Raw genomic sequence first — 23,384 nt, 5'->3', positions numbered from 1 at the left:
ACAGGTTAATAAAGCAATAATGCTGTGTGGATTGCTTTCTGTACAGTTATAGTGTATTTTCTTTCTCACTACCTGGATAAGGCATCTACCTTTACAGATCATTTACTTAACTCAGATCTGTAAAACAATTCTGTAAAACTACTATGTCTCTTTATGTAATGAAATACCAGTGTCTGCCAAGGCGCTGCTTGTTGCCTTTTTATCCGTATACATTAGAAACTTTCTAGTATCCATAGCCATACTCAGATATTTTGCATATGAAAGATGCAGCTTTAAAAAGCCAGAGCTATTGTAGCTACTGTATTCATATACTTTAAAATTATTTAATATTGTCCATGTTTTTTCCTTATGATTTATCTGTGTTAATAGGTCCTCCAACAGCACCTGAGCGGTTCATGTACACTGAGAGGACAAAGTCAACCATTACACTTGATTGGAAGCCTCCACGTAGCGACGGTGGTAGTCCTATCTTGGGATACATTGTTGAGAAGAGGAGACATGATGCAAAAGACTATGAAAGAGTTAACACAAGGCTCTGTCCTACCACATCACTTCTCGTTGAAAAACTTGATGAGCTCCATATGTATGAGTTCCGTGTCAAAGCTGTTAACGCCATTGGAGAGAGTGAACCATCATTGCCTCTCAATGTAGTTATACAGGATGATGAAGGTATACCTGCTTTAAAGATATCCATACAAATATTTCCAAAAACTGCAATATATTTTCTGTTTTATCTCAATCTTCACTGTCTCTTTGTGTGTGTGTATTTGTGCTTTTCAGTGCCTCCAACTGTAACATTACGCTTGGCTGTGAGAGGAGATACTATCAAAGTGAAGGCAGGAGAACCTGTTAATATTCCTGCTGATGTGACAGGACTGCCAATGCCAAAGATTGAATGGGACAAGAATGAAGTTTTAATTGACCAAACATCCAGTGCACTTAAGATAACCAAGGAAGAAGTATCTAGAAGTGAGGCAAAAACTGAACTTACCCTGCCTGCAGCAGTGAGAGATGATAAAGGCACTTACACTGTGCGAGCTTCCAATCGTCTTGGTACTGCATTTCGCAATGTGCATGTTGAAGTGTATGGTAAGGATGTGACATTTAAATAAAATGACAGCTAATAAAATGTTTTTTATCTTTTTCTTAATGTAATTGTGTTCTTTTGCTTTCGTGCAGATCGTCCTTCTCCACCAAGAAACCTTGCTGTTTCTGATATTAAAGCAGAATCATGCTATTTAACATGGGATGCACCTCTCGATAATGGTGGTAGTGAAATTACCCATTACATTATTGAGAAACGTGATGCTAGTAGAAAGAAATCTGAGTGGGAAGAAGTCTCCAAAAGTGCTGTTGAGAGAAGATTTGGGGTAATTTATAAAATATTATATACTTCAGTTTGCTTTAAAAAATGTCAATAATTCACACTAAATGAAAACTGCTACTTGCATAGATACCTATGCTAGTGTTTCATTTAGAGTCCATAATTACTGAATGCATGTTGCCCATCTATGTGTATGTATTTTCCTCATGTGACAAAACAAAATAAGTTGGTCGTTTTTGCTGTTTAATCTCAGCTGAGTTTGGATGACATCTTGTTTTACATTTTTCAGTATTATTTGCAGCTTTACCAAATGCAAAGAGAAACCCGGTGACATTTTTATTTCTATTTGGTCCTATGAACACAAAATAAAAATATACCCAGGGCATGGCATGCGACTATGTAGCTACATATGCAAAAGTATATCAATAATATTCCAAGATATAATTTAAAGCCAAAGCGCCTAAATAACTGCAAATAAACTTATTCTGAAAATAGACACGTATTGACTGAAATCTTATTTTTCAGGTGTGGAATCTTGCAACAAATGAAAAATATCAATTTAGAGTCCGGGCTGTAAACAAATATGGAATAAGTGATGAATGCCTCTCAGAAAAAGTTGTTATTAAGGATCCCTATGGCCTTCCTGGACCTCCCGGAAAGCCAAAAATTTTAGATCGCACTAGATCATCAATGCTGGTGACATGGGAGCCTCCTTTGAACAATGGTGGCAGCCCAATAACTGGTTATTGGCTGGAAAAGAGAGAGGTGGGAGGTGTTTACTGGTCACGTGTTAACAGGGCTCCAGTAACAAAACCATCAGTAAAAGGACTAGAGTACAATGTGCTTCGTTTGGCTGAAGGTGTGGAATACCAATTCAGAGTTATGGCCGAAAATCTTGCTGGAATTGGCCCTCCCAGTGAACCATCAGATCCTGCTTTAGCAGCAGATCCTATATGTAAGTATATAATTTGTATGTCTACTTTTAAGGACCGTATCACACTAGAACCACAATGTGCTAAATGTTGAATTTAGTGCAGTTAATCAAATGCGTTGTTTTCCTTAAACCAAAAGGATGTTGTTGATGCAAAATAGTTGCCTTTTGCTGTTTTTCGCTGTTTTTAAGATAATTAGCTAATTTTACTTTCTTACAAGTCCTTTATGTACATTAAACTGTGATTATATCTGTGCAAACGTTGCCAAATATACCTGAGTTCAGAATCAGATTTTTATATGTTTTCTTTTATTGTTAGAGTGCAACATTTGTGCCTTTTACCTTAAATATTCCTCAATAATATATGTAACACATGTAATTACTATGCATGTTCTCGAATTATACACTCTTCATAAGACTGGAAAAAAAAAAAAAAAAAAAAAAGTGCTTGCATTCTCCTAGAAACTATTAAGGAATACATAGGTAGACACTAACTCTCAGGTAACTTTTGCTTGCTCGCTCTTGTTTTACAAGTTGTGCCTGGGCCACCATCTTGCCCCGAGATCAAAGACAAAACCAAATCATCTGTGGCTCTAGCATGGAAGCCTCCACAGAAGGATGGTGGTAGCCCAATAAAAGGGTATATTGTTGAAATGCAAGATGAAGGAAGTACTGATTGGAAAAAGGTGAACGAAGGAGACAAACTCTTTCCCACTTGTGAATGTGTTATTCCCAATTTGAAAGAGCTCAGAAAATACCGATTTAGGGTGAAAGCTGTAAATGCTGCTGGAGAATCAGAACCAAGTCCTGCAACATCTGAAATACCTGTCCAAGATATTCTCGGTAAGTGTTTTGGGAATTATTTTCGGTATTTATATCAAAATGCCACCTACTGCTGAGAATGGTTGAGCAGAATACCAATCAAGCAGAGTCAAAACCAATCAAATAATTATGCAAGAGTTTAATACAACACTGACATTTTGGAAAGTGTCATGATGGTCCTTATGAGCGTATGATACATTAGAACACAGATGAGCACCAGCAGCTATGTTACAGAAATACTTCATATTTTATGAAGAAATTATCCCCTCCAAAAAAAATGCTTTATTTATATACTTCCCAGATTTTTGAACACTCAGCTTTTTCACATAAACATGCATTCTGCATCTGTGACTAGGAGTTTAGACTAGTACTGACAGAAGTTTACTCAGTAGCTCTGAAAATTTATATACTAAAATATTTTTGCAGAGGAGCCAGAAATCTTCCTTGATATTGGAGCACAGGATTTTCTCTCTTGTCGTGCTGGCACAACAATTAAAATCCCAGCTGTTATCAAGGGTCGTCCAGTTCCAAAATCATTTTGGGAGTTTGAAGGAAAAGCTAAGACAACAGCAAAGGTTAGTAAAAGATAAAACTTTTTTCTTCATCTATTGCTAGACATGTAAGTATATCCCCTTCATATTTATTTTTTCCCTTTATTTATAGGAGGGAGGTCATAATGTACCTGAAGAAGCTCAGGTAAAGCAAATGATTTTTGTAACTTCAGTATTGCAACATCTTTCAAATGTAAATATTTAAAGTTGGTCTATAACTTCTCTTTCTTTCTATGATGCACAGGTGGAAGCAACTGATACACGTTCAGTGATTATCATTCCTGAGTGCAACAGAAGTCATTCTGGACGATACAGTATTACAGCAAAAAACAAAGCGGGACAAAAAACTGTGCATATCAGAGTCAATGTGCTTGGTATGGTTTACACATACTGAAATGTTCAGTTAGTAGGTTTTAGTTTGTTTGATTGATTGTTTTTCTATTTAGTTATGTGACATTTTTTCTATTGTGCTTTTACGTTAAAATAGATGTCCCAGGTCCACCCAAAGACCTAAAAGTAAGTGATATCACAAGAGGCAGTTGCAAACTTTCATGGAAGATGCCAGACGATGATGGTGGAGATAGAATCAGAGGATATGTTATAGAAAAAAGAACTATTGATGGGAAAGCCTGGACAAAAGTCAATGCAAACTGTGGAAGCACTTCCTTTGTTGTACCTGATCTCATAGCTGGCCAAGAATATTTCTTCCGGGTACGTGCAGAAAACCGTTTTGGTGTTGGCCCTCCTGCAGAAACTATTCAACGGACCACAGCCAGGGATCCAATTCGTAAGTTAAATCAAGGTGAACAGAAATCTTTCAAACCAAATGGTACTGTACAGTGTATTTATTCACATTTCTGTTTCCTTTGTCAAGATCCTCCTGATCCACCTATTAAATTAAAGATTGGCCTTGTAACCAAGAACACAGTGAGCTTGACATGGAAGCCACCAAAGAATGATGGCGGAGCTCCTGTTACTCATTATAATGTTGAATGTCTGCGCTGGGATCGTACTGGAGAAGTGAAAGAGACTTGGAAACAATGCAACAGACGTGATGTAGAGGAAACAAAGTTTACTGTTGAGGATCTTGTAGAAGGTGGAGAATATGAATTCAGAGTCAAGGCTGTAAATATAGCAGGTCCTAGTAGGCCGTCAGCCACTGTTGGCCCTCTCATTGTCAAAGACCAGACTTGTAAGTAGTAGCTAATACCAGTAAATACAGATTCCACTCTACAATTACGAAGCATTTTTGTATGTTAATTTTTTCCAACATTTCATCACAGGCCCACCATCTATTGAACTCAAAGAATTTATGGAGGTTGAAGAAGGAACAGATGTTAACATTGTGGCTAAGATAAAGGGTGTACCCTTCCCCACGTTAACATGGCTAAAAGCTTCTCCAAAGAAACCAGATGACAAAACACCGGTGCTGTATGACCAACATGTCAACAAGATTGTTGGTGAAGATTCTTGCACATTACTGATTCAACAGTCTCGCAGAAGTGATACAGGCTTATATACTATAACAGCTGTAAATAATCTAGGAACTGCTTCAAAAGAGATGAGACTAAATGTTCTAGGTAGATATCAAGAACTCTTATATGTTACACAAATTGATAACATTCATGTGACACTTTATTTGAATCACATTTGAAATTAATTTTTCTTTATAAAAATTCATTTTTTAGGTCGTCCTGGACCTCCAGTGGGACCTATTAAATTTGAATCCATTTTGGCTGACAAAATGACAATATCATGGCTTCCACCATTAGATGATGGTGGTTCTAAGATTACAAATTATGTTATTGAGAAAAAAGAAGCAAATAGGAGGACATGGGTACCAGTTACCAATGAGCCTAAGGAATGCTTATTCACTATTCCCAAGTTGATGGAAGGCCATGAATATGTGTTCCGCATTATGGCACAAAATAAATATGGTATTGGAGAACCTTTGGATAGTGAACCAGAAACAGCAAGAAACCTTTTCAGTAAGTAGGAATTTCAAATTATGTCAGTTGTCTTCATACATTGGTCTGTGTGCAGCATCTGCAAAATACTACTACTGCTTTTCTCTCTTCACTTCAGTAAATTTTCTAGAGTAGATTAAAGAGGTTTATCATTAGTATTTGGTTCTTAAAAGGATGTGTAATATTGGAAAAACACTTTTTTCCCCTTGCTATAAATTAAAATGATTTCCATTTTTTTTAAGGTATAAACATACAAATATGGTTTTATCTTAAAGATTTAGGTCAGATTCTGTTGTATTTGAGTTATTATTGATTTATAGATCAAAAATTTTCTGCCTTGAGTATTGAAAGAGAAATTAAATGAATTAGCTCTGATGTAAAAGGAATGTTAGACTGACAAGAGAAATCAATTTTTAAAACATTCAAGATTAGGCCAGACATTGAAATGAGGTACGTCAAGGAAGGCAAGAAAAACTTATTTTTCACTATTATTATTAGAAAGAAAGATACTTTTTCACAGAAGTGTACGTACATGAAAAGGGATAGGAAGATGAATAAAGGAAGGAGTCTTGTGCAGATGGGTAACTACCTAGTGCAGTTACTATCATGTGACTGCACAGTTGTTTTGTACCTTAGATGTCTTCATTTTCCTGTAGCATTTTTTTCCAAGCTATGTATAATTTTTTTCCCCTAGCTGTTCCTGGACCATGTGAGAAGCCAACAGTTAGCAGTATAACACGTGACTCCATGACTGTAAACTGGGAAGAACCAGAACATGATGGTGGCTCACCTATTACTGGTTACTGGTTGGAGCGCAAAGAGACTACTGGAAAGAGATGGACCAGGGTTAACCGTGATCCAATCAAACCTATGACACTGGGTGTTTCATACAAAGTTACAGGTCTCATTGAAGGCTCTGAATATCAGTTCCGTGTATCAGCTATTAATGCAGCTGGTGTTGGTCCACCAAGCATGCCATCTGATCCAGCAATTGCTAGAGATCCTATTGGTAAAGTTTTTAGGTTCCTATTTTTGAATTTGAAAATAATAAAATGAGAACTTACCATATATTGTTATGCTGTAACTGTGTAATGCTATCTTTCAGCACCACCTGGCCCTCCTATCCCAAAAGTTACTGATTGGACAAAATCTTCTGTAGACTTGGAATGGACACCACCATTAAAGGATGGTGGCTCTAGGATCACTGGCTACATTGTTGAGTATAAAGAGGAAGGAAAGGAAGAATGGGAAAGGGTAGGTGAAAAAATACTACAGAATCTGAATTTCTTCTCTGTGTGTTTATCAAATGAAATCCCTCCAGAAAATATATTTTCACAAATTTTCATTATGCAAGTTATTTTCTAAAACTTCATATTTTTGCACCATAATTATTTTCATATGTTTAAAATATTAGACCAAATTTAAAAGTCAGTAAGTGCCATTGTAGTTTCCTAAACTTAGATTTTAATTCTGTATTTAAAGATGTGACAAAATAGGTAGGTAATCTGTGATTTTTTTAAAAAAATCCATGTTTAAATATTTGACAAAGGTATGCATGTAATCTTTGATAAAAACAAACCAAAAAAAAAAAAAAAAAAAAAGTTATTGCTGGCTTAATCTGTGCCAAATTATTTATAACTACCATGTCCCTACATTTTGCTACTTTTTTCAGCAATGCATTTCTGACAACTTAAGTGATGCATACCTTGGCCATTTTGTTTGTATCTCCATAGACACTGGGTTGCATTTAAAGTCATACCTAAATTTTCTGCACTGTTTCCTTGCAAACAGGCTTCATATTGCAGTTTATAAAAGAACAAAGAATTCCCTTTTTCCACCATAGTCACTTATATAAAATTATTTGACAAATAATTCTTCTGAGACTACAGACTATTGTAATTTCTGTAACCTTCTTGTTTATTAAAAGTACCAAAAATGTCAGTCTTCAGAACAATAGTTTGTATGTCCTGTATTTCTTTGCAGTTTCTGAAGCTAGATATGAGTTTCATATTTCTGAAGCTATATATGAGCTAGATTGCTGTAGGCTTAATACTGTCTTGTGCTTATAAATGCAATAAATAAATAAATAAATAAATAAAATATCTTCTGTTTCAAACATCACAAAGAATTTGATGATACCTTGATGGTGGCTGATTTTATAATATTTCTTCCAGGTAAAAGATAAAGAAGTTAGAGGAACCAAGTTTGTTGTGGCAGGATTAAAAGAAGGATGTTTTTACAAATTTAGAGTTAGGGCAGTGAATGCTGCTGGCATCGGAGAGCCTGGAGAAGTTACAGACATTATTGAAATGAAGGACAGAATTGGTATTACATTTACATTTTTATCATTTACATTTATATTTTTAGTTACATTTTCTCAAAATGAGAATAAAATACACTGTTTTTGTTTTTTTTTTTTTTTTTTCTTGCCTCCCACAGTGGCTCCTGATATTAATTTGGATGCAAGTGTCAGGGATAGAATTGTTGTTCATGCTGGAGGAGTAATTCGGATTATAGCATATGTCTCAGGAAAACCAGCCCCAACAGTGACTTGGAGCAGAGATGACCCAGCTTTACCTGAAGAAGCTAAAATTGAAGAAACAGCTATTAGTTCTTCCTTAGTCATCAAAAATTGCAAAAGGAGCCACCAGGGTGTATACACTCTTCTGGCTAAAAATGCAGGTGGTGAGCGGAAGAAGACCATTATTGTTGATGTGCTAGGTAAAGAGCAATTCCACTTCTTATGAACAAGTTAAATTTCATAATATTCAGTATGTATACTTAAATACTCCATTTGTTCTTTGCTTTCAGATGTTCCAGGCCCTGTTGGCATGCCATTCCTTACTGAGAACCTAACCAATGATTCTTGTAAATTGACATGGTTTACTCCAGAAGATGACGGTGGTTCTCCTATTACCAACTATATAATTGAAAAACGTGAATCTGACCATAGAGCTTGGACTCCAGTAAGCTATACAGTTACAAGACAGAATGCTACTGTTCAGGGGCTGACTGAAGGGAAAGCCTACTTTTTCCGAATTGCAGCTGAGAATATAATTGGCATGGGTCCATTCACAGAGACAACAAAAGAGATTGTCATCAGAGATCCAATAAGTAAGTACATTTGACGGTTTAGATTATTGTCATATGAGATGAATTTGCAGAAAAATGTATTTACCATATTTTTTATATTTGTTCACAGCTGTTCCTGACCGTCCAGAAGACCTGGAGGTAAAAGCAGTTACCAAGAACTCTGTTACATTAACTTGGAACCCTCCAAAATATAATGGAGGATCGGATATCACCATGTATGTTCTAGAGAGTCGTCTCATTGGAAAAGAGAAATTCCACAAAGTTACAAAAGAAAAAATGCTTGATAGGAAATATACTATAGAAGGCTTGAAAGAGGGTGACACCTATGAATATCGTGTGAGTGCTTGCAATATTGTGGGGCAAGGCAAGCCATCATTTTGCACAAAACCAATCACATGCAAAGATGAAATCGGTATGTGTATTTCTATATATATATATTTTTTGAAAACAGTTATCACGCTTACTGATTTCTTATTTTTTTCTTATTAATATTGTTGACATTTGTGGACATTGTGTTTTTTTTTTAATTTCATTTTTCAGCTCCCCCATCACTTGACCTTGACTTTAGAGACAAGCTTATTGTTCGGGTTGGTGAAGCATTCAGCCTGACTGGACGTTACTCAGGAAAGCCTACACCAAAAGTTACTTGGCTAAAGGATGATACTGTTGTGAAAGAAGATGACCATACAAAGATCAAGACAACTCCTACAACTCTTTGCCTGGGGATACTAAAAGCTGTCCGTGAAGACTCAGGCAAATATTGTGTTACTGTAGAGAACAGCACAGGATCAAGAAAAGGGTTTTGTCAAGTTAATGTTGTTGGTAGGTTTTCCTGATAAATAGTATAGTCGTTGAGGTTTTATAGGGGTTAGAATTCATTGAATTTGTAAAATGTTAATGCATCCTTTATTACAATATTTTGATGTATTGCAATCTTATTTTACTGAAATACTATTTACTGATTTTTAGTTCATAGTTAATTCTGACTTAGTTTATTCAATAGGTATAAGTTAATATTTTTACATGCACTTAAAGAATGTCAGTAGAAAATGTCAGTCATCAAATACCTTATACTCACTGAGGAATAAGGTCCAGTGAGTCAAACAAGTTTTAAAGAAAAATAATCTTGAGGTTTTGACTCCTTATTAAGAATATGATCCCAGGTTTCTGTTTTCATATTATATTTACTGTATTGACACTATTTTAATCTACATCATTATTTGAAGTTCTTATAAAGCATAGGTATGATTTATTTATTTTTTTCTTAAACAGATCGCCCATCACCTCCAGTGGGCCCAGTTATATTTGATGAAGTTCATAAAGATCATATGGTAGTTTCCTGGAAACCTCCACTAGATGATGGAGGTAGTGAAATTACAAATTACATTGTTGAGAAGAAGGATGCACACAGGGATCTGTGGATGCCAGTTACATCTGCCACAGTTAAGACAACATGCAAAATTCCTAAGCTGCTTGAAGGAAGAGAATATCAAATTCGAATTTATGCTGAAAATCTATACGGCATAAGTGATCCTCTCATCTCTGATGAGATGAAAGCCAAAGACCGTTTCAGTATGTCACTCATTTTCTATCTTATTTTGATACTTTAATCTTTAACCTGTTTGTTGTGCTCATGAATTCTTGATTGGTTGGTTGTTTTTTTTCTAGATGTTCCTGATGCACCTGAGCAACCAATCATCAAGGATGTTACAAAAGACTCTGCAGTGGTGGTTTGGAATAAACCATATGATGGAGGCAAGCCAATAACAAACTATATTGTAGAAAAGAAGGAAACAATGGCAACTAGATGGGTCAGAGTTACCAAAGACCCAATTTTCCCCACTACTCAGTTCAAAGTACCTGACCTCCTTGAAGGCTGTCAATATGAATTCCGTGTTTCAGCAGAAAATGAAATTGGCATTGGTGATCCTAGTCCACCATCAAAGCCAATTTTCGCTAGAGATCCAATTGGTAAAGTATTAAATTTTATTTCTCATCGAATTTTTATGCATTCTTGATTTTAGTTAGAAATCTATATTGACGGTTTTCTTTTTTCCTTTTTTTTTTTTTTTTTTTTATTTTGGTTCATTTTTTAACAGTAAAACCAAGTCCACCTGTTAATCCAGAAGCAGTAGATAAAACTAAGAATACAGTTGATTTATCTTGGCAACCACCACGCCATGATGGTAATGGCAAGATAATTGGCTATCTTGTTGAATATCAGAAAGTTGGAGATGAAGAATGGAAAAAGGCCAATCTTACAGCAGATTCATGTCCTGAAACAAAATATAAAGTCACGGGACTTACTGAAGGTTTGACCTATAAATTCAGGGTCAAGGCAGTCAATGCAGCAGGTGAATCTGAACCAGCCTATGTTCCTGATCCAGTAGAAGTAAAGGACAGACTTGGTGAGTATAATAAAATCACATAAGTTTATTTAAGAATATTTTTTTCTCTCATTTTATATTAAAAAAAAAAAAATCATTTTGATTCCAGAACCTCCTGAGCTGATACTGGATGCTAATATGGCCCGAGAACAGCATGTAAAAGCTGGAGATACCCTGAGACTTAGTGCTGTTATTAAAGGCGTTCCATTCCCAAAAGTTTCTTGGAAGAAAGAAGATCATGAAGTCTCACCGAAAGCTGATATTGAGATTACAGGAGTTGGCAGTAAACTTGAAATTCGTAACACTGTCCATGAAGATGGTGGAATTTACTCCCTGACAGTTGAGAATCCAGCTGGTTCAAAGACTGTTTCAGTAAAAGTTGTTGTCTTAGGTAATCTTTTTGATGTTCCTTTTGTACTGCCTGGTTTTATTCTTTAATTATAGATTAAGAAAGGAATGTCAGGAAAATATCAGTAAATCAAGATATAAGAAATTACAAAATACTTAGTAGGGAGAAAAACTGAAGCTTATAGGAAATAATTTTTCTCTTGAGGTTTACTAGTAGTTTGATGTTGATTTTTTTTTTTTTAATGCTTTGATTATCAAATAGATAAAATATTTGTTTTTGGCAATATTAGATAAGCCTGGTCCACCTAGAAATCTGCAAATCAGTGAAGTTAGAAGTGATTCTTGCTACCTCACTTGGAAGGAACCAGAAGATGATGGTGGTTCTGTCATTACCAACTATGTGGTGGAAAGGAAAGATGTAGCTTCTGCACAGTGGGTACCCATCTCATCATCTTCCAAAAAACGTAGTCACATGGCTAAATATCTGATGGAAGGCACTCAGTATCTCTTCCGAGTTGCTGCTGAGAATCAGTTTGGTAGAGGACCATACGTGGAAACACTCAAGCCAATTAAAGCTATAGATCCACTGCGTAAGTGTTATTCAGCTGTATTATTCATTTGTTCATATTGCTTTTGGTAATTTTTGAAATTACTTTGTTGGTACTAACGTGAACATGGTATGCTGCTACTTTATATCGGCCATCTAGTAACTGGTTTGGGTTTTGTATTTTAAAAGATCCTCCAGGGCCACCAAAGAATCTACATCATGTAGATGTTGACAAGACTGAAGTTTCCCTTGCTTGGAATCGACCAGATCGTGATGGGGGTGCTGAGATAACTGGATATTTGGTGGAATATCAAGAAGATGGTGCAGATGAGTGGACAAAGTTCCAGACAGTCCCCATGCTAGATTGTGTTGTTACAGGCTTACAAAAAGGAAAAATATACAAATTCCGTGTGAAGGCTCAGAATATTATTGGTCTTAGCCTTCCAGATACAACCATACCAATAGAATGTCAAGAAAAACTAGGTAATTTTTAGTTTTTCATGTCTTTTCACTGATTCTTTCTCTCCTTTAAGTATTCTCTCTGAAAAGCATAAAATAATTTCTGTTTTTTTTGTTTTGTTTTGTTTGTTTGTTTGTTTTCATTTTTTCTAATTTCAGTACCTCCATCTGTGGAACTAGATGTGAAGTTAATTGAAGGTCTTGTTGTTAAAGCTGGTACCACAGTGAGACTTCCTGCGATTATGAGAGGTGTGCCAGTTCCAACTGCAAAATGGGTTACTGATGGCATTGAAATTAAAACAGAAGGCAGACATAAGATTGAGACTGATAATTATTCAACTGTGCTTACCATCAAAGACTGTGTAAGAAAAGATACGGGAGAATATCTACTCACAGTATCTAATTCAGCTGGCAGCAAAACTGTTGCTCTACATCTTACAGTTTTGGATGTCCCTGGCCCACCAACGGGTCCTATTAATATTCTTGAAGTAACACCAGAACATATGGTTATTTCTTGGCGCCCTCCTAAAGATGATGGTGGGAGTCCTATAATAAACTATATTGTTGAGAAGCGTCAATCAAAGAAAGAAACTTGGGGAGTGGTTAGCTCTGGAACAAGTCACACAAAAATTAAGATTCCACGACTACAGAAAGGCTGTGAATATATTTTCCGTGTTCGGGCAGAAAATAAGATAGGCATTGGGGCACCGCTTGATTCAGAACCAACAGTTGCTAAACATATGTTTGATCCACCATCCCCACCTGGTAAACCAACAGTTTATGATATTACAGAAAATGCTGCAACAGTGTCTTGGACCCTACCAAAGTCTGATGGTGGAACTCCAATAACTGGTTACATACTTGAACGTCGGGAAGCATCTGGTAAATGGGTGCGTGTCAATAAGACTCCAATACTTGATATGAAATACAGAGTCACTGGTCTCTTTGAAGGCAACACATATGAATTCAGAGTTTTTGCAGAAAACATGGTGGGCTTAAGCAAACCATCCCCAAGCTCTGATCCAATAAAAGCATCACGTCCTATCACTCCTCCTGGACCACCCATTAATCCAAAATTAAAAGACAAAACCAAAGAAACAGCTGATCTTGTATGGACAAAGCCCCTCAAAGATGGTGGCAGCCCAATTCTGGGATACATTGTGGAATGTCAGAAAACTGGAACTACACAGTGGAATAGGATTAACAAAGATGAACTCATTCGACAATGTGCCTTTAGAGTACCTGGGTTAATAGAAGGAAATGAATATAAATTCCGAATAAAAGCTGTCAATATTGTGGGAGAGGGAGAACCACGAGAACTGGCAGAAACTGTACTTGCAAAGGATATTCTTTCTCCTCCAGAAGTAAACCTAGATGTGACCTGTCGAGACTTAATTACTGTCCGAGTAGGTCAAACAATCCGTATTACTGGTAAAGTAAAAGGCAGGCCAGATCCTGAAATAACATGGTCTAAGGATGGAAAAGTACTGGTCCAAGAAAAACGTGTTGAAATAGTCCATGATCTACCTAATGTTGAACTGCAAGTGAAAGAAGCCAAAAGATCTGATCATGGCAAATATATAATAGCAGCAAAAAACAGCTGTGGACATGCTCAAGCTTTTGCCATTGTTAATGTACTTGACAGACCCGGACCATGTCAGAACCTGAAAATAAGCTATGTCACAAAAGATTCTTGTATGATCGCTTGGGAAAGTCCAGTGGATAACGGTGGCTCAGAAATTACAAATTACATAGTAGAGTACCGTCAACCAAACCAGAGGGGATGGTCAATTGTGTCTTCTGATATCACTAAACGGTTAGTGAAGGCAAATCTTATAGAGAACCGTGAATATTTCTTCAGAGTTTGTGCAGAAAACAAAATAGGTCCAGGTCCTTGCATTGAGACTAAAACTCCCATTCTTGCCATAAATCCTATTGACAAGCCTGGAGAGCCAGAAAATCTTCACATTGCAGAGAAAGGAAAGACATTTGTATATCTGAAATGGAGAAGGCCTGATTATGATGGTGGAAGCCCTAACTTAAGTTATCATGTGGAGAGAAAACTGAAAGATTCAGATGAATGGGAAAGGGTTCACAAAGGCAGCATTAAGGAAACACACTACATGGTAGATAAATGTGTTGAAAATAAGATCTACCAATTCAGAGTTCAAACCAAGAATGAGGCAGGTGAAAGTGACTGGGTAAAAACCGCTGAAGTCACTGTGAAGGAAGATCTGCAGAAACCAGTGTTAGACTTGAAGTTAAGTGGGGTGTTAACTGTGAAAGCAGGTGATCCAATTAGAATTGAGGCTGGAGTCAGAGGAAAGCCACAGCCTGAAGTTGTATGGACAAAGGACAAAGATGCTACAGATCTTACCAGATCTCCAAGAATCAGTATTGAAACAACTTCTGACACATCTAAGTTTGTTCTTACAAAATCCAGGCGCAGTGATGGTGGGAAGTATGTGATTACTGCGACTAACACAGCTGGTAGTTTTGTAGCATATGCTACTGTTATTGTTTTGGATAAACCAGGTCCTGTAAGAAACTTGAAAGTCACTGACATTTCGAGTGATAGATGTACTGTTACCTGGGAACCTCCAGAGGATGATGGCGGTTGTGAAATACAAAACTACATCCTAGAAAAATGTGAAAGCAAGCGTATGGTTTGGTCTACATACTCTTCCTCTGTCCTAACAAACTATGCAAATGTGACACGTCTCATTGAAGGTAATGAATATATATTCAGAGTTCGTGCAGAGAATAAGATGGGCACTGGTCCGCCAACAGAAACACAGCCAATTATTGCAAAAACTAAATACGATAGACCTGGACGCCCTGACCCTCCAGAGGTCACAAGAGTTAGTAAAGAAGAGATGACTGTAGTTTGGAATCCACCAGAATATGATGGTGGCAAGTCCATTACAGGATACATTTTAGAGAAGAAAGAGAAACGATCATTAAGATGGGTTCCTGTTACTAAGACTGCAATCCCTGAGAGACGAAAGAAGGTTACTAATCTCATCCCTGGTCATGAATATCAGTTCCGCGTCAGTGCTGAAAATGAAGTTGGACTTGGAGAACCAAGCTTACCATCAAGACCAGTAGTAGCAAAAGACCCAATAGGTATTGTACTACTGTATACTACTGTTGTTTGCTTGTTTGTTTGTTTGTTTTTAATGTTAACAGATTGTTAAATTGCATAACTATATTCTTATCTGTAACTTCTGTTGCCTTTCAGAACCACCTGGTCCTCCCACAAACTTGAGGGTGGTTGATAGCACAAAGAGTTCCATAACCCTTGGCTGGGGAAAACCAGTATATGATGGTGGTGCTCCAATTATTGGATATGTTGTGGAAATTAGACCAAAAGTGGAAGGTGCTGATCCTGAAGCAGGATGGAAACGATGCAATGTTGCTGCCCAAGTTATTCATACAGAATTCACAGCCACTAGCCTGGATGAGAACCAATTATATGAGTTCAGAGTTTCTGCCCAAAACCAGGTTGGCCTTGGCCGGCCAGCTGAACTGAAAGAAGCTGTGTCTCCCAAAGAAATACTTGGTGATTTTTCCCATCTTCTTCATGAGTACTTGCACATAAACTTTATTTGCTCTGTTTTTCCTTTATTTCACGTACTAAACTTTGCATTTTATTTCTGTGAATTTATCTTTTAGAACCTCCTGAGATTGAATTGGATGCAAGCATGAGAAAGTTGGTCACAGTGAGGGCAGGTTGCCCTATTAGACTTTTTGCTATTATTAGAGGTCGCCCAGCACCAAAAGTCACCTGGCGGAGAATGGGTGTTGATAACGTTATCAGAAAAGGACAGGTTGATCTAGTTGACACTATGGCCTTCTGTGTCATCCCTAATTCAACACGTGATGACTCAGGCAAATATTCATTGACACTTGTTAATGCAGCTGGGGAAAAGGCTGTGTTTGTGAACGTCAGAGTTCTGGGTGAGTAACTGAAAGAACTACATGTAGACATTGTTTTAACTTCTTACATTGTTTTAATTACATTGTATGCTCTACACAAAAATCTTTATTACCCCTGAAGCTATAATTTTTGTGTACAAATGTATCAACTAATGCTACCTCCCCCTAAGAGCCTAGTAACCCCCTTTAATTTTAATTTATTAAAGGAGAAAAGACTAACATAAATTGAAATTCCTTTATAGATACTCCTGGACCTGTGTCAGACTTCAAGGCTTCAGATGTCACCAAGATGTCATGCCATCTTTCATGGGCACCTCCAGAGAATGATGGTGGTAGCCCAGTGACTCATTACATCCTGCAGAAACGTGAGGCTGACAGGAAGACCTGGGGAACAGTCACTGCAGAACTAAAGAAAACTAGTTTCCAAATTGCTAATCTTGTACCTGGAAATGAATATTTCTTTAGAGTAACAGCAGTAAATGAATATGGGTCAGGCGTTCCAAGCGACATACCAAAACCAGTCTTAGCAACAGATCCCCTGTGTAAGTATGCCTTTATGCACATATTATCATTTTCTCAAATTTAAGTAAGATTTTGCAATTATGAAAGCACTTGTTTCTAAACAGGACAATGCTACTATCTACTTAACAACAAGCATAAATATTTGTGTCAGTTACTTTCAAATAACACAATCTGTGAATATAGTACCTTTGCAATCATTCAATTTTTTCCTCTTCCTGTATTGTCCTTGTTGACTTAGCATAGATAGTATCCAGTATTTCAGAAATTCTTGGTAATTCAGTGTTTAATGTTTCCTTTCCTTCTCCCCATCCACAAAAGGTGAACCTGATCCACCAAGAAAACTTGAAGTTACTGAAATTACAAAGAACAGTGCCACTTTAGGCTGGCTGCCACCACTGCGTGATGGAGGCTCTAAAGTTGATGGGTACATTGTAAGCTACAAAGAAGATGACCAACCAGCAGATCGCTGGACAGAATATTCAATTGTCAAAGATCTCTCCATTGTTGTAGCTGGTCTGAAAGAAGGAAAGAAGTACAAGTTTAGAGTGGCAGCTCGAAATGCTGTAGGAGTAAGCTTGCCGAGAGAAACTGAAGGAGTGTTTGAGATTAAGGAACAACTCAGTAAGTAATTAAATACTACCCATGTTGCAATACTCTCTTTAATAATGAAATGAACAACCATTCTTGTTCTTAGACTGAGACCTGGAAAGTCAAATACTTTATGAAGTCATCTGGAGGATTATGGTTAACTCTACTGAGTATTTTGACAGCTCAGAAAGGATGATGCTTGACCACTAATTGAGAATCGTTAAAGAATTTTGTTGGTGTGGTTTCAGTTTGAACCAGAAGATGAGAGAGAGGGAGAAATAAAAAATACATCCAATTAACTAAAAATGAAAGAGAAAAGCAAAACAGTATTTTGAGAGATAAGTGGGCCCAGAAGTAGGCATTGTTTTAAGACAAGAGAAAAATTGCTTATATTGTAGAGTCAGTTGGGAATGTAAAGCTAAAGGTACCGAGGACAAACTGGGGAGGCCCTGAGGCACAGGAAGATGCAGGAGTATGCAACAGATAAGAACAGCCTTCTTTGTCTGTGACATGGAAATAGGTACAGGAGCAAGAGACTGAAACATAGCCAATGGCAGAAAGAAAAGTACACTAAGCATATAGCCAGGCATCTTTTGCTATAAATTGGGAAAAAAATGTGCAAAAGAAGTGGGAAAAGGGGCTCTAGTTGAAGAATAATTCAAAGGTAGTAAAAAGAGGCTGCAGAAATGGGTTTAATTCAGTGAGAATTCCAGTCTTTCTTTTCTCTTCCTTCATGTCTGTCTTGTAGAAAGTCAACAGGAACCCAAATGTCCAGTAGGCTAGCAATGACAAATTCCACATACACAGGGGAATTATGTGTGCAGGAAGGTGATCCAAACTTAAAAATATTATCTTATAATCTGGATGAGAATGCGAAAGTAAGACTGGAGTGGATATTGCACACTGCAGAATCTTTAGATGTTCATAAGTGGAACCTAAATTAAAAATTACCAAGTCATTCTTACTGGTGATTCCACTTAAGGAAAAGGAAGAGAACTTTCACATGAAAACATAAGAAAAAGTGAATTAATATGTCACAGAAGTTGAATTTATATGTCTCTGTGTATTTTTCTGCAGTCCCACCTAAGATCCTGATGCCTGATCATGTTCACATTAAAGCTGGGAAGAAACTGAGAATTGAAGCACATGTATATGGGAAGCCTCAGCCAGTCTGCAAATGGCTGAAAGGAGATCAAGATGTAATTACATCCAGTCGCCTTGCTGTCCATAAAGCAGAAAAGTCTTCTGTTCTTATCATTAAGGATGTGACTAGAAAAGATTCTGATTTTTACACTCTTACTGCAGAAAATAGCTCTGGTACAGATAGTCAGAAAATCAGAGTAATAGTCATGGGTATGTTTTCATTTAATTATTTTAAATCCAGCTTTTTACAAAACTAGTTTTAGTGTATTCCAATGGTTACCATTTTGCCTTATTCCTTTTTCTTAATGTATTTCTTTGTGTAGATAAGCCAGGTCCACCACAGCCCCCATTTGACATTTCTGAAATAGATGCTGATGCTTGCACTCTTGCATGGCATATACCTCTTGAAGATGGTGGCAGTAACATTACAAACTACATCGTTGAAAAATGTGATGTAAGCCGAGGAGATTGGGTAACAGCTTTAGCTTCTGTCACAAAGACAACCTGTAGAATTGGAAAACTGATTCCTGGAGAAGAGTACATGTTTCGTGTTCGTGCTGAAAATCGTTTTGGGATTTCTGAGCCACTTAATTCTGGCAAGATGATTGCAAGGTTCCCATTTGGTATGTCAGTTTTTAGTAGCAGTATTTCTCTTTTTAGTCCTCCTAATAAGAAAGCATGTGATTGATATCCAATTTTGTATTTCTTTATAGATGTTCCCAGTGAACCAAAGAATGCACGTATTACCAAGGTTAATAAGGACTGCATTTTTGTTGCCTGGGATAGACCAGATAGTGATGGAGGGAGTCCAATCACTGGTTATCTCATTGAGCGAAAAGAAAGGAACAGTTTACTGTGGGTGAAAGCTAATGACACAGCTGTTCGCTCCACGGAGTACCCTTGTGTTGGGCTCATCGAAGGTCTTGAGTATACTTTCAGAATTTATGCGCTGAACAGAGCTGGAGCAAGTAAACCTAGTAAACCAACTGAGTTTGTCACAGCAAGAGCACCAGTCGGTAAGCCAAACTTATCAATGATTTTCAGCAGGCTGTTGTTTTTATGGTTATTTTCCATATATCTGCAACTCTATAATCTTCAGTTTGCATTACATTTATGTTTTCGTGTTTGCTGTGAGTGCACTGTGTGGTTGTACTGTAAACAAGATCCATCACAATTAAAGCCACTTTTTAATATGTTAACCCTTTTGGCAAAACAGACTATAACATGATCTTACTTGCCTTAGATCCCCCTGGAAAACCTGAAGTTATTGATGTCACTAAGAGTACTGTGTCACTGGTATGGACAAGACCAAAGCATGATGGTGGTAGCAAGCTTATTGGCTACTTTGTTGAAGCTTGCAAATTACCTGGTGATAAGTGGGTACGGTGCAATACAACTCCACATCAAATACCCCTAGAAGAGTACACTGCTACTGATTTGGAAGAAAATGCTCAATATCAATTTAGAGCAATTGCTAAGACAGCAGTTAATATTAGCAGACCTTCAGAACCTTCTGATCCAGTGACCATTCATCCAGAAAATGGTAAGAAATGCAAAAGCATTTAAGAACTCTGATGAGAGTCTCTCCATACTGAATTCATGTGAAGAATGAGGTGTTTACCTCATACGAGATTGATTTACTCTTTTGCTTTTTCCCTTCAGTTCCTCCTAGAATAGAGTTGGATCTATCTATGCAATCACAGCTTACAGTAAAAGCTGGAACTAATGTGCGTCTGGAGGCAAATGTACATGGAAAGCCTATGCCAAGCATCACCTGGAAGAAAGAAGGAGAAGTTTTAAAACCATCAGAAGGTGTTAAGATCACCACTAAAAGAAATCTTGCTACTGTTGAACTGTTCAGTGTTAACAGGAAGCAGACAGGAGACTATACTATTACTGCTGAAAATGCAAGTGGATCAAAGTCAGCAACCATTAAGCTTAAAGTACTTGGTAAGCTAAAGACTGTCTGTTAATGAATACATTTATGGTTAAATCATATAGCAAGAACTATAGCTGTACTAATGGGATGTTAATTCTTCCAGATAAGCCTGGTCCTCCAGCCTCTGTAAAAATCAAACATATGTATGCAGATCGTGCAATGCTTTCTTGGGAACCTCCCCTGGAAGATGGAGGTTCAGAAATTACTAACTACATCGTCGACAAACGTGAAACAAGCAGACCAAACTGGGCCCAAGTCAGTGCCAATGTACCCATTACAAGCTGCACAGTGGAGAAACTAATAGAAGGACATGAGTACCAGTTCCGCATATGTGCTGAAAACAAATATGGTGTTGGAGATCCTATCTTGACTGAACCAGCAGTTGCTAAGAATCCATATGGTAAGTGTTTTGTAGGATAGTTTCATGAGTCTCTTTTTTTTTTTTTTTTAATGTACACTTACAGATATGAAAATAAATTTCAAATAAATCTTCACAGATGTACCAGGACCTTGTGATCCACCAATTATCAGTAATGTAACAAAAGACTTTATGACTGTTAGCTGGAAGCCACCAGCTAGTGATGGTGGATCCCCAATAACTGGTTATATACTTGAGAAGCGTGAAACTAAAGCCCTTAACTGGACAAAGGTAAACAGGAAGCCTGTCATTGAAAGAACCGTTAAGGCTACGGGACTCCAAGAAGGAACAGAGTATGAATTCCGGGTGATAGCACTGAATAAGGCCGGACCTGGCAAGCCTAGTGCACCATCCAAAGCCGTGTATGCTCGTGATCCTCAATGTAAGCTAAAAGACTCAGACATTTTCTATGATATTTCCAAATACTTTTGTACAGCATTTGGTATGATTAACTTTCTGCTTTTTTAATTCTCAGATCCTCCTGGCCCACCTGCCTTCCCAAAGGTAGTTGATAGTACTCGTAATTCAATAAGCCTGTCATGGAGCAAACCAGCATATGATGGTGGAAGCCCTATTATTGGTTATCTAGTGGAAGCAAAAAGAGTTGACACAGACAACTGGGTCAGATGCAATCTACCTAAGAATTTACAGGCTACACGATTTGTGGTAACGGGGCTGATAGAAGATACAGAGTACCAGTTCCGCGTTTATGCTGTCAATAAGATTGGATACAGTGATCCAAGTGATGTTCCAGATACACACACTGCCAAAGATATTTTAAGTATGTTCACTGAAAACATATTGTGACATTAACTGTTGTATTAATTCATGGGATGGTTTCTAAATGAAGGGTTTAAGGGTTTGTCACAGATTACCAGGGAGGGAGAAAAAAAAAAAAAAAAAAAATTAATTTGGAATGTGTCATTTCTCAAATAAATGTAGTTTAAAACTGGCTAATTTGGAAGAGAATGGGGCAGTTAGGAACTGAGAAGAATCTTCCCAGTGTCTGCATTTTTAATTTGTATCCCAGATACTCTTCCATCTCCTGTTTTATTTTTGTTTATGTTTTTTTTTTTTTCCTATCTGATCCTAAAATCAGACTTTTCATGCCTCTCTTTTGTTCTGAAAACTTTAGTCTTCTTCATGTCTTCTGAATAGTTTGAAGCCAGATTATTATCCAAAAAATCCACTGACACACAATTTAATTATATGACACTTATTCCTTAAGAGCCATGCTGGCTTCTGTATACATTTTGCTATCTGTAGAAATGCATTGCTTCAGAGAATTGCCTCAGTTCAAGAAAACCAGTGCAGTCTTTGAAACTCCTTTGAATTACAGAGGAAATGGGAGTCCTTTTCATATGATAAGTAATGTAAATGGTGGAAAAGACAGAAGAAAAGCAAGTGAAATAATTGGGGAAAACAACAACAACAACAACAAAAAGCAGATTTACAAATGAACTTGAAATGGGAGTTGGGACACTAACTCATTGATATCATTATGACATAAGAACAAGCTAGTTAATCTAATGAAATGCCTGTAAAGAGGTACTTCATGTCACAGAATTTTTAGTGATAGCCTTAAAGATAATGTTTTAATCACATCTTTTTTGTTAAACAGTTCCTCCTGAAGGAGAACTTGATGCAGAACTAAGGAAAGTCCTTGTGTTGCGTGCTGGAGTCACAATGAGGCTTTACGTGCCAGTAAGAGGACGTCCACCTCCCAAGATTACATGGTCTAAAGTGGGTGCTAACCTAAGAGATAGGCAAGGATTAGAAATCAAGTCAACTGACTTTGATACCTTCCTACGTTGTGAAAACGTAAACAAATATGATGCTGGAAAATACGTTCTCAGTCTGGAGAATAGTTGTGGCAAAAAGGCATACACCATTGTTGTAAAAGTACTTGGTAAGTGTCAGTTTTCCCCAGTATATTTGTTCACTTTTTAACTGTTTTTTTTTGTTTGTTTGTTTGTTTGTTTTGTATTTTTGTTTGCTAAATCAAATTGGGGTGGGGGGATTGTGTTCTTCCAGATACTCCAGGCCCTCCTGTTAACCTTGTTGTAAAAGAAGCATCTAAGGATTCTGCCTTCATTACATGGGAACCTCCACTAATAGATGGTGGCAGTCCAGTCACAAATTATGTCATTGAAAAACGTGATGCAGAGAGAAAATCATGGTCCACAGTAACAACAGAATGTCCAAAGACAAGCTGCAGGATAACTAACTTAGAAGAAGGCAAATCCTACTTCTTCAGGGTTTTTGCTGAAAATGAATATGGTATCGGTGACCCCTGTGAAACTCGTGATGCTGTTAAAGCCTCTGGTAAGAAAAACAAACCCATTTCTCCTATTTTGGTATTCAAATCATTTTTATTTTTAGTTTGAAAGGACACTTACTATGCTT

At 37.2% G+C, this 23,384-nt stretch overlaps 1 protein-coding gene across 1 annotated transcript in view; it reads left to right on the top strand.

Moving 5' to 3' along the window:
• The window catches only part of LOC118169716 (titin-like), a 241,538-nt gene that overhangs the window by 168,833 nt on the left and 49,321 nt on the right, over positions 1-23,384 (top strand). Inside the window, exons 225-264 of the mRNA XM_035331227.1 lie at positions 370-669; positions 781-1,089; positions 1,180-1,370; positions 1,850-2,279; positions 2,790-3,098; positions 3,504-3,652; positions 3,741-3,773; positions 3,873-4,002; positions 4,116-4,415; positions 4,503-4,820; positions 4,912-5,208; positions 5,317-5,616; positions 6,290-6,604; positions 6,701-6,849; positions 7,770-7,920; positions 8,035-8,316; positions 8,407-8,709; positions 8,798-9,100; positions 9,229-9,510; positions 9,961-10,260; positions 10,357-10,659; positions 10,788-11,096; positions 11,185-11,466; positions 11,714-12,013; positions 12,160-12,453; positions 12,589-15,555; positions 15,671-15,991; positions 16,105-16,389; positions 16,611-16,910; positions 17,209-17,511; positions 18,556-18,831; positions 18,945-19,244; positions 19,335-19,637; positions 19,865-20,164; positions 20,284-20,571; positions 20,664-20,960; positions 21,058-21,360; positions 21,454-21,759; positions 22,600-22,887; positions 23,013-23,303. Of these exons, the coding sequence (XP_035187118.1) occupies positions 370-669; positions 781-1,089; positions 1,180-1,370; positions 1,850-2,279; positions 2,790-3,098; positions 3,504-3,652; positions 3,741-3,773; positions 3,873-4,002; positions 4,116-4,415; positions 4,503-4,820; positions 4,912-5,208; positions 5,317-5,616; positions 6,290-6,604; positions 6,701-6,849; positions 7,770-7,920; positions 8,035-8,316; positions 8,407-8,709; positions 8,798-9,100; positions 9,229-9,510; positions 9,961-10,260; positions 10,357-10,659; positions 10,788-11,096; positions 11,185-11,466; positions 11,714-12,013; positions 12,160-12,453; positions 12,589-15,555; positions 15,671-15,991; positions 16,105-16,389; positions 16,611-16,910; positions 17,209-17,511; positions 18,556-18,831; positions 18,945-19,244; positions 19,335-19,637; positions 19,865-20,164; positions 20,284-20,571; positions 20,664-20,960; positions 21,058-21,360; positions 21,454-21,759; positions 22,600-22,887; positions 23,013-23,303 (13,767 nt within the window). The remainder of the gene's footprint in view (positions 1-369; positions 670-780; positions 1,090-1,179; positions 1,371-1,849; positions 2,280-2,789; positions 3,099-3,503; positions 3,653-3,740; positions 3,774-3,872; positions 4,003-4,115; positions 4,416-4,502; positions 4,821-4,911; positions 5,209-5,316; positions 5,617-6,289; positions 6,605-6,700; positions 6,850-7,769; positions 7,921-8,034; positions 8,317-8,406; positions 8,710-8,797; positions 9,101-9,228; positions 9,511-9,960; positions 10,261-10,356; positions 10,660-10,787; positions 11,097-11,184; positions 11,467-11,713; positions 12,014-12,159; positions 12,454-12,588; positions 15,556-15,670; positions 15,992-16,104; positions 16,390-16,610; positions 16,911-17,208; positions 17,512-18,555; positions 18,832-18,944; positions 19,245-19,334; positions 19,638-19,864; positions 20,165-20,283; positions 20,572-20,663; positions 20,961-21,057; positions 21,361-21,453; positions 21,760-22,599; positions 22,888-23,012; positions 23,304-23,384) is intronic.

This window comes from Oxyura jamaicensis, chromosome 7 (genome assembly GCF_011077185.1).
Source record: "Oxyura jamaicensis isolate SHBP4307 breed ruddy duck chromosome 7, BPBGC_Ojam_1.0, whole genome shotgun sequence".
NCBI classification, from domain to species: Eukaryota; Metazoa; Chordata; class Aves; order Anseriformes; family Anatidae; genus Oxyura; species Oxyura jamaicensis.
Note: the sequence above shows the minus strand (reverse complement) of the source record. Positions and strands in the feature narration are given on the sequence as shown.